Below are 11,435 nucleotides of genomic sequence, written 5' to 3' on the forward strand. Positions count from 1 at the left end.
CATGTTTTTAAGGCAAAATGTTACCTGTATAGAATATAAATGTCTATTTTATGTTTCGTAACTTTTTAAAAAAAATTTATTTACTTATTGGCTGTGTTGGGTCTTCGTTGCTACACATGGGCTTTCTCTAGTTGCAGAGAGTGGGGGGCTACTCTTTATTGTGGTGCGTGGGCTCCTCATTGTGGTGGCTTCTCTTGTTGCGGAGCATGGGCTCTAGGCTTGTGGGCTTCAGTTGTTGCGGCACACAGGCTCAATAGTTGTGGCTCACAGGCTCTAGAGCACAGGCTCAATAGTTGTGGCACACAGTTTAGTTGCTCCGCGGCATGTGGGATCTTCCTGGAGCAGGGATCGAACCCGTGTCCCCTGCCTTGGCAGGCGGATTCTTAACCACTGCGCCACCTATGAAGTCCCACATTTAGTAATTTTTTAATCAATCTGAACTGAGTCAGGTATTTTCAAATGCCTACTAGTGGTTTAAATTAAATTTGATTTTTGGAATTAAGATGTGGAGATAATTAAAGCTTTAAAAATTTTGACTAAATTAGGCAGAATGAACTGTAATTTAGATATTGATTTATTTATCCATTTTGATATTTCAGTCTGTTTTAAATTGACTTTTAAATTTACTTTTCCATCTTAAGTTCACTGAAGCTAAACACTATCATACCAAGTTGGTGAATATAAGAAAAGAGATGCTGATGCTTCATGAAAAGACATCAAAGTTAAAAGTGAGTTGAAAATCCTTTCATAGTCTTTATAGAAGTAGAGGTTTAATTGTCTGTTTTTCTTCAGTATTCATTTTCTGACTTCTTATATATTCGTATACAATAGCATACTTAATTCATGGTACATTGTTTTCTTTTAAAACACATTCTTATGAACCCCACTCTGGGCTGGTGGGCTCACATTCTCTGAATATGTCACTGTAATTCTCATTTAATAAGAGTTTTGAGTAACAGAATTTTTGTATCAAGGAGAAATTAAATTACCCAGGGCATTAAAAATTGTGAATTACTGTATTGTACACATGTAACTTATATAGCAACTATACTTCAATAAAGAAAAATTACCCAGAGCAAATTTAAAAGTTAAACATGAAATTTGTTACTGTGTTGATTACCTTAAATCAATGCACTATTATTTTAAAATTTAAAAAAATTTTTAATTTAATATTTAAAGGTCACTTTCCATTTACAGTTATTACAAAATATTGGCTCTATTCCCCATGTTGCACAATCCATCCTTGAGCCTGTCTTACAGCCAATGGTTTGTACCTCCCGCACCCGCTCCCCTATATTGCGCTCCCCTATAAACCACTAGTTTGTTCTCTAAAAGCACCACTGCTTTTAAATTAGGCCATAACCTATAAGCCTTTTGTTCTCTTGGTTTTTAAATTTTTTTGACTTAGAAAAGAGCACTTAAACTGCAGCAGAAGAGGCAAAAAGAAGAGTTGGAACGGGAGCAGCAACGAGAGAAGGAATTTGAAAGAGAAAAGCAGTTAACTGCCAAACCAGCTAAAAGGACGTGAGAAGTTGTATGTTCGTGTTCTTCCTTCCCCCATGCATGTTCTGGATTTAAGGTGACCCAGTGTAGACTGAAGTTAAGGTAGTGCCTTACACCATCGTGTTAGGTTTTGAAATCCTTTTCCCAGGAGTGCTGTCTCTCTACCTGCATTTCAGCCATTCAGAAAGCTTTTTTCCCTAAGTAGAAGATGTAATGTCACTTGGTTTGGATATTTATATGTAATTTTTCAACTTCATTTTGCTTAATTTTAAAATTCATTATTTTGGCCTTAAGTCATTTATAAACTGGAAAATGGTTTGATTGTGTTAATAGTCTAGACTCTAAGTGGTTAAAAATTAGCATGAATTACTTAGTTTCTTAATGAGTGTGGATATAAAAGTTATAGTTTCTTATTTTATGAGATGACTTGCCTTTCTGGCAATACAGTGCTGGGTTTTGGCAGTTGCCTTTTCATTGCTTGGTTAGAAGAAACGCCAGCTGTGTAATCACATATGCCACTGGCAGAGAGGTGGTATAAGCCTTTGTGAAGAACATGATAGAAAAACGTGTGCACAGGAAATATTAGCATCTTAGACATAGGATAGGTGAGCAAGATGCCATGTAGATTCCGCTAACCATGTACTCTATGTGCTTCCTCGCTTTGTTGTTGCTGTTTGGTTCTTATGCAGCTTCTGGGTTCTAAGTAGATTATATCTATTCCTAAAGTTTGGCAGGGGTGGTGTAGCTTTCACACACTCAAATGTGCTTAAACATTTACAATTCTCAGTAACAGTCATCACACACTGTGAGATACAGTTGTCAAGTTGATAAGATAATGAACCCAACTTTCCAAGTGGGAAGTCTTACTGCTAGTTCTAGCTAACTTCTGATTTGCTGTATGGTCTTACATGTGGTTTACTTTTTCTGTGTTTTTAAAAGAAATTCTTAAAGTAGAATGATACATACCAACTACCCATTTTATAGATAATGACAAGAATGGTAGAAAAATTAGTAAATAGCTTCTTCACAAAAGAGGCAGCATGATACCTTTAGTGTTTTCTAGATCCCCCCCCCCACCCAGTATTTTATGTAGAAATTTATTATGTGAGGGAAATATTATGAAGTTTCATTGTTTTAAGTTGAGAGTATATTATTCACTGTTTTGGTATTATTTAATATCTGTGATGTCCAATCTCTCTTACATAGAGACTGTACAGATTAGATCAGATTACAGTTTATGATTAGAATGTGTATCTTTTATAATCTACATTACATTTGGTAAGCTGGAATCACTACCTCTGATCACATATCAGGCTAACTAGTGATGGAGAAGGCATTAGATTTATGTCGAGTGCTAAGAACTGGGCTGTTTAAAGGTTTAAAAAGTTTGTTTGAAAGCCTTTCCCTTCTTTAGTGACTGAATTATGATCTCACAATTCACTTGACTTAGACCTTATGTTTAAGAGTATAAATATATTTTATTTTTAAAGGCTATGTGTTGCCCTCAAACACTAGTTACAACTCCTGGGGCAGGATCATTAGTGCTGGCAGGACAATGTCACCTAAACTGCTGAATGTACTCATTTATAACCTGACAAAGGCTGTGCATTATTGCTTAGAGTGGTTTGTGATCCAGCTGCAATGATTGTTTAAAATGCTGGTTTCTGGACACCACTCTCAATCTACTGAAGCAAATCTGTTTTTCTCTTTTTTTCCCTTTTTAAAAAAGTTTCCTCAAGTGATTCTGATGTACCTTTTAAGTTGAGAACCGCTGGCCTAGTGATCTAGGTCAGAGGCTTCCACCTGGGCTGCATATTAGCACCTGGAAACTTTTAAAAAATATACTCTTGAAGATTTTTACTCATTAGTTCTTAGGTAAGGCCCATGCACATTTTAAAGAGCCCCCCAGATAAGTCCGATGCAAGGAACCACTGTTCCAGACTTTCTAGTGATTTATATTTATAAGGAGTGAAATAGTTTGAAAGCTACCCAGTAACTCTTGGGATTAATCTTATGAAATAAATTCTTAAACTGCTGCTTTTGATATAAAGTCAGATTTAAGACTGAAATAAATAGCAGGCAGGAAATAGGTATAAATTCTGGTTAATTGAACTTTTGTGACCTGTATTAAATAAACCAAGTTTATTGAATGAATGGCAAGGCACAAGTACTTTTACAAATGTGTTATTTACATTTTGAAGATTTTTTTTTAAATGTCAAGAATATATATTAGCATTCACTACTTTTAGGTCAATCGTAAATCAGAAGTACTGTTACCTTGGTAATTAAAATCTAAAACTTTAGCTGTATTTAGGTAGCATACAAACGTATCTTACTGACTAAAACTAAATAGAACCTTTATAATTAGTCTTGCTGTATTTTTGCACAAAATAATGAATTGGTACTTGAGTTGAAAAAAATTGCCTTTGGTGTTTTGGTTGAAAAAAAATTGCCTTTGTTTTGAAACTATGTCACATATGTACTGAACTATAGTGGTGGGAGTGAATTTTGTGTTTACTTGGTAGGAGGCATCATGTAAATAGGCAGACATTGAATGTAGTATGGATTGTGTCTGCAGTGAGTTTTTGGGTGGATACAGTTTATAAATATGCCAATTGTACACCCTCATATACTTGTCTGACTTTGAGTTTGTAAAATGAGGACTCCTTTTTACACATTTAATAAAGAAAAAAGGTCTCTGAATTATCCAGTATCATTTATCAAGCACTGGTGTGTACACAGCACTGTACACTTCCCTTTATGTACTTTATTTTGGACATTCCGTTCCTTTGCTTTCCTGTCCTGTCATCTTCCTCTTAATGTTCTCTGTAGGTTGTATCACAAAATGACTGGTCTGCTCATGAAATCCTTTTTGGGAAGGTGATAGAAAGTGTTATGAAAAGATTCTAGCTGAAATAACTTCATAAAGTTCTTCACTATTTGAGAGTAAGAATAATAGTTGCTACTTTTAATGGTTTGGTAATAAGTACTTCATGAGGACCTTGCGTAGCCTATGGAAACTTCCAACTAATAGAATATTTTAGGTCAAGTTTTTTATTTTTTTTAAGCTGGTAGTTTTTGGACTCCGTGGGGGAGGGGCTGGTGGATGGCTTTTGGAGGAGACATGAACTCTCATAAATTTCTCACGGAGATTTGTATATATTTTGTATATATGTGTTTCTCAGGATGGAATCTATAGATTTCATTAGATTCTTTTACAAATAAATTGTGTGTGCGAGCGTGTGTGTGTGTGTGTAGATGTAATTTCCTTTAAAGCAATGATTCTTAATCATTAAACCTCCAGACCTCACTGTGCATATATTTTAAAAAGTTACTTAGTTTCTAGGCTTATCCTTTTGGATGAAGATAGTTTCTGTTTTACATGTTTGTTCAGATATTATGCTTGTGCAGTTGAATCAGATATTTAAGATTTGTTCTATTGATAGCTTATTCATACTGTATTAGATCTGCTTGCATGTATGAGGCCAGGTGCCACCTAGTCTTAAGGTTAACATTAGGGTAAAATTAGGTTTATTTTCAAAGCCGTTAAGAGAGTGAAGGGAATAGTCAAGGGAGATGGTTCTGATGACTAGTTTAAAAAGCACTGAAAGCAAAAATTCCAAAGAAATACAGTGTGAAGGAAGGGCAGTCAAAGAGAAGACAGGTAAACTTTGGGCTGGGTTGGGGATGGTAATAGAGAAAGAGAAAAGGAAAGGCCAAGACTGAAGTAGAAGGGAAAGATGATGATGTATCTTGTGTACCTGGAAGGAGGGAGGCTTATAGGCAAGTGAAGAATAATACATTAATAATATCCACCTGTTTTCAGGTAAGGTCGTCCCCTACTGTCACTTCATCGTAAACTGGTCTCGATCATGTATGTTCCTGAAGTGCTTCAGGAGGCCTGCAGTGCTCGAATTCCGATAAGCGTGTGCGGGTGCTGCCCTCTCCTCTCCCAGGTTTGACTTTTCTTAGGACTTTGGAAAAGGGAGTCAAAAAGTATATTGAATACTTAGTACAAGAGAGTAAATACTAAGAAATAAAAACATGTATATAGACCTGAAGTTTCCTGGCCTCTGCTTTGATCATAAACCTTTAAATTTTAAAGTATATAGGACCTTAGTAATATGTGGTTTATATTCCTGCTTGTTTAGGGCCTTAGACTTGCTTAAACCCTGTGTCCCTCTCAGTTTCCTAAACTGTGAATTTGGGATAGGTGTTTCTGGCTTCATAAGATTATGAGTTTTATGATATCCATATAAAAGCCCTTAACAAAATAGGAAGAACTCTTGGTATCTTGAAGTCACATATTCACATGTGCGGGTGGTGCTTATTTTGCCCCTTTGTGCATGTCTGCTTTTGCTCACAAGGTTTCCACTAGGATCCTTCATTCTATAATGTCTTCCTGTTAGACACCTGTTCTTTCTTTGCAACTCAGATATCACTTCTTTATGGTTTTTCAAACCACTTTCCAAAGAATTTCTTTTTTCTTGTATTCTACAGTGCTTAATACATTTGCCCTAGCATTTACAGTATTGTTATGTGTTCACATGTCCCTCAAGATCAAGAATATTTCTTTTCCATGGTGTAGTACTGCCTGCCCTAGTTACTAATCAGGATTCTCCAGAGAAACAGAATGAATTTGTGTGTGTGTGTGTGTGTGTGTGTGTGTGTGTGTGTGTGTGTAAATGGAGTAGGGGAGAGAGAGAGGTAGAGAGAGATTTATTGTAAGGAATTAGCTTATGTGATTGTGATTGTGGGAGCTGACAATTCAAAAATCTGCAGGGCAGGCCAGCAGGCTGGGGACCCAGGGAAGAGTTGATGTTGTAGCTTGAGTACAAAGGCAGTATGGAGGCAGAATTCCCCCTTTCTTAGGGGACCTTAGTCTTTTTCTTTTAAGGCTGAGCAAACTGGTTGAGGTCCACCCACGTTATGGAGGGTAATCTTAAAGTCTGCTGATTTAAATGTTAGTCTCATATAAAAAATACCTTCACAGCAACATCTAGACTGGTATTTGCCCAAATATTGAGGTACCATGGTCTAGCCAAGTTGCCACATAAAATTAGCCATCACAGTTGAGACTGAATTGAATCTAGTAGGAGAGATAAAGAGATGTTAAAAATAGCTTTAATAAAAATCTGCATTACATAAATGCCAGGTAGGGAATATTACAATAAAAAGATTAAGTTCCTGAAATCCAGCCATGCTTGGGAGCCTATAATCCTTGGATAATCCAAGCCACTGCTTCCATCCCTGATTATATACTCAGACTTTAAAAAAAAAAAAAAGAAGAAGAAAAAATGATAGCCAGTCCCAAGATCTTGGGAATAAAATGAGCTCAGAGATAATGTGTGTACTGGATTTTAGAAAAATAGGTGCTACATCTGTTGTAGCTTTAACCTTCTCTATTAACTAGGGGCTGTTCAGTTTTCTTAAAAATGGCTTCAAGGAAGAAGTGGGCAGTTTTAGAACAGGCTCAACAGATGAGCACACCTTAGACTTAAAACCTGATGAAGCACAGAAGGGACAATGCTGCTATCTTGTGTCTACAAATTCTTTATGGTCTCAACTAATTTGATGATGTTTGGCCTAAGTGTTTTCAACTGTAGTGTTATTGGTAAGACGATTTTCCATATGGTCTGAACATTTGTTTAAACAGTGAGTGATCTGTGAAAGTGCTCTGTGAAGCATTTGATAAGGTTTAAAGCTACATTTTTTCTAACTTTTTGAATCTTTTAGTTTGATATTGGGCTTGAGGGTTTTTTTTTTTTTTTTCCCCTTCTCCAATCATGTAATCTGTCATCATCCACCATGCTCAGAATCCTGTTCTAAGAAAAACATTCCAGGCTAAAAATCTTGCTGTGGGCAAAGGCCCTGGGAGTTCTGTGCTTTTATTCACTTGACTCTCCCCATTGGGCCTTTGCTGATAGGATCTGGGGTGAGCACCTGGCCCAAGGACAGCCAACCCATGGGGTCAGTGGTGGAAAAATTTGCCTGGCAGGAAAAACTCTTGCCTAGATGGGGACATATAGCATCTCATTGGCTTAGTCAGTTACTGTCTTGGGAATATGTATTAGAATACTCACTTGGAGAGAATCAGCCCTTCAGTAATTGAAGGAGAAATGAGAGGACACACGGAAGCAGACAGAGCAGCTGAGTGTTATGTGAGGAAGAGTAGGGATCTATGAACTTCTACTTCTGAAAGGGGACAAGGTCACAGACCCCTCAAAATGTCTTGGATCCTGAGCTGTTTTCCTGTATAAGGCTCTATGTGACCTGGGTGCTGGGCTTTTCTTAGGTTCCAGTGAAATTTGATTACTAGGCTAAGATTCCTGTTTTCCACAGCACCCACCTTCTCGTCCCCTACTTCCCTTCTTTATGAGATAACCTTAACAATTCTCTCTTTATTGCAACTTTAAGCATCTAACATTGTCATTGTCTTTTAGTTGCTCTAGCATGTTATATTTTTCAAAGTGTTTTAATATGCATTATCTAATTTAATAATAAGGATGCTATTTAGGAGATTATGTGTTTTCATGCTTGCTAATCCAGGAATTCAAGGAAGAAGATAATACTGACCAGCACACTGACCAGTACCCAGGTAGGTGCAGTCCTGCTGCCAGCCACACACTTATTCTCATTGCTTGCTGGGGTTTTTCTCCTGTTTTGTCCAGTTTCTTAGAGGAGTCTCATCCCTAGCTGGATTTCTAATCCCAAATCTACTTCCAGCTCATCCCCAAGCCTAAAGTTCAGAACCCTAGCTCTGTTGAGCATCTGTTATATGCCAGGTGCTTTATACACATCATCTCTTAACAGCAACCTTAGGAGTTATCACCCTAACACCACATCCTTATCAGCATTTTATAGATGAGGACGTTTTACAGATGGGGACAGCTGAGACACATTGAGTCTGAGTAACTGCCCAGATCACACAGCTGGAAGTGGTGGAGCTGGGTTTAATTCTGGGAGAAGCCCAAAACTACCAGGTTGCTGGGGAATTTTCTTGGGCTAGAGACCCTAGGACTAGGGATAGAAATAGACTTAGGAATTTTACTTTAAATCTTTTGATAAAACTATGCCAATGATAGGGAATTATGTAGATGCAACATTTCCTCTGCTAATTCATTTAATCTAGTCTGATTAATACTGGAAGAAGTGGAAGAAGCATGGGTTTCCCTGTTAGGAGAGAGCCTAGTGGGAAGAATGCACGGAACTCTTTGATCTTCCTGCAAGGCTCTTTTAATTCCAGACTGACTGTGAAGCTCCACATTTCTCCAATGGAAACAAGCAACAGTGAGACTGGCCCCGGGTGATACGCGGCTCAGGAGCCTTCTCTTGAGATGCTGCAGCTGCCGGAGTAGACAGAAGAAGGGCAGAGCTGCTGGGAGAAGTGAGCGATTTCAGAAGGGCCAGGGCACCCTATGGCTGTTTTGAGACATTTCACCACCACCGCCACCTCGAGAAAACTGTCATGGATGTTGCCTTGCTGGGCCTGCATTTCTGGGTCTTTATGGCTTTGGGGGAAGAACACAGATTTCCTCACTGGGGGCCCCTGAGCAGTTCAGTTTCCCTCAGGGGTAAACATGCAGACAGGAGGTGATCCTTGAGACTATTCCAGCATTAACATTTTGAGATACCTTGTACCCCATGGCTTTCAAGGAACATTGGCTTATGGGCTGTTGTTTTCACCTAATAACGGCACCAGTCCATCTGTTCAGTGCAGCGGCAGTATCCAGGCAAAAGCATGCGTCTCAGATGAGATGTTTCTAGATGTTTAACTACCTCACAGCCTGGGTCTCAGAAGAACCCATGAATTTACCCTCACACAATAAGGGAGCTGGGAAGAGGTCGCTTCTGAATGAGGGCAGATGTGCTTTTCCTGTCTGGATCGAAAGAATAATGGCAAGGAGAGAGGAGGGGAGGCGTACTTGAGTCACCTTGCCTCTCTGCAGTCCATCCTGGAGCCTCGTGTTCTACTGATTCACCCTCCTCTCCCAGGAGAGGTGTCAATCTGAGCAGCAGTTTGTGCCCCCTTAGAAGTCAGACCTGTTATTAAAGATGCAGACTGGCGTGTAAATCAGGCTTTGACCCTAATCTTCATCCTGTGCTTCTGTCCTCACCATGAGACTGGCTCACACACCTCTAACTAGAGGGACCACAGCTGACCAAGGGCTCCAGCCACAGTGCTCTGAGGCCCATCTGCATTTGCACTGAGGCACACTTCCTACAGACTGCCTCCAGCCAATGGTCTGTTCCCTGGGAGACATGCGACTTCTAGGATGTCAGCTTTGGCTCAAGGACAGGACTCCCCATTGGCTTTGAGGGAACTGCTCACCAGGTTAGGATGTTTCTCCCCCACCTTTCCTTCTCTCCTTTACTCCAGCAGACAGTCCAGGAAGGAATAAAGAGGTTGAGGAAAGTGGACGTGCTGGAAGGGCTCTGTTATGTAAGCTAAAGAACCCACCAGAGGATGCATCCCATGAGAGGACACACCAGTCACCAAGCCATCAAAATATACTGATGAGAGGGGCACCAATGTCACTAAGAAGTTCTGCAGGCTGGGGATGATGGAAGGAGAGACGGTTACAAACTGAGCTTGTTAGCATCTACGGGGATGATAGAGGCCAAGAAGTGGCACTTACCTGCCAGAAGCCGGGAGGCCATGGTTAGCTCACTCACCAAAAGGCACGGTTGGAGGGCAGTCAGTGGGCTTTACCAGCAGGGGGTTGTGGAGATGGCTGATGGGGCGTGGTGTCGATTTTGCACCTAGGGGCAACATAGCAGGCAGTTGACAAGGGTGCTGCTTAGCATCTGTAACGGGGTCAGCAAACTTCTTAGGCGAAGGGCCAGAGAGTAAATATTTTAGGCTTTGCAGATCACATGCTCTGTGTCACAGCTGCTCAACTCAGCTGTTGTAGCACAAAAACAGCCATAAACAGTATGTAAACGAATGTAGCTGTCTTTCAATAAAACTTTATTTACAAGAACAGGTGGTTGTCTGGATTTGGCTCACGGGGCCATGTTTGCTGATCTTTTTTCTATTAAAAACAAAAATTTGAAGCAAGAGGCTGAGAGCAGTTACTCTAGTAGAAAGTCATGATCTCTTGCTCAGTTCCCAGACTTGGGTCAGTTTTGAGATCTGGAACCCACTGACTGAAGAAGTGGCTGGAGGAGGGACCCTGCAGCACCATGGCAAGTATATACTGTGGCAATTCCTCCAGTCTTTCCTCAAAAGAATCTACCTATGGCCATTTACTTGGGTGACTATACACTGGGACTGTTGGATAAAGGTTTGGGTTGACACCGATATCTAGAGACCCAAGGGAGCATCCTAGCCCTCCTATTGAATTGGGGGCCCATGAGGACCAGGTGAAAAGTGAGGTCCTGGATGAAGTTCAGCTTTTAGTGGACCCACTGGTTGCACAGACCCACGCAGTGGTCACACTATCTTTCCCCACCACTGACCCTGCCAACACCATGGGGGTCGGCTGGCAGGGCTGCCTGCACTAGGCTTGGACCTGTTGCAACACCCTTTCCTGCTCCAGCCCTTCTCAATGCTGGTAGCCTCTGTGTCACTCAGTGTGTGGGCCAGAGAAGTATCCCTGGGGAACACAAAGAGGTCTGCAAGGCACTGTGCCTCCTTCTTTGTGACATGGTTGTAAGATGCAGCAATTTGTCTTCTACTTTAGAAGGAGCTGTCCCAGAATGCCCTTGACCACTAGACTTCTGAAAACATCATTGAAACAGCCTGTTTCTGACCCTCGGTAGGGTTTATTCCCCATCCTCTGAAGCACAAGTGTCTTACTGGGGCCTCCTCTCGCTTGTCCTGTCCAATCAGGGAGGTCATCAGTGTAATGGATCAGTGTGGTATTCTCTTTGACATCTAAGAGGTCCAGAGTTCTCAGACTACATAGTATGGTAGGAGGTGGGAGAGT

At 40.3% G+C, this 11,435-nt stretch overlaps 1 protein-coding gene across 9 annotated transcripts in view; it reads left to right on the forward strand.

Moving 5' to 3' along the window:
* Window positions 1-10,652, forward strand: part of BLOC1S6 (biogenesis of lysosomal organelles complex 1 subunit 6) — a 61,870-nt gene extending 51,218 nt beyond the window's left edge. For 2 of the 9 annotated variants that reach the window (XM_057722148.1, XM_057722150.1), the window contains exons 4-6: window positions 642-728; window positions 1,409-1,524; window positions 8,053-8,725. In XM_057722148.1, coding sequence (XP_057578131.1) covers window positions 642-728; window positions 1,409-1,524; window positions 8,053-8,182 — 333 coding nt within the window. In that variant the 3' untranslated portion in view covers window positions 8,183-8,725. The other 7 variants (XR_009051354.1, XR_009051357.1, XR_009051355.1 and 4 more) reach the window with 7 other exon arrangements.
* The last annotated feature ends 783 nt before the right edge of the window (window positions 10,653-11,435 follow it).

Source organism: Hippopotamus amphibius, chromosome 2 (assembly GCF_030028045.1).
Source record: "Hippopotamus amphibius kiboko isolate mHipAmp2 chromosome 2, mHipAmp2.hap2, whole genome shotgun sequence".
NCBI classification, from domain to species: domain Eukaryota; kingdom Metazoa; phylum Chordata; class Mammalia; order Artiodactyla; family Hippopotamidae; genus Hippopotamus; species Hippopotamus amphibius.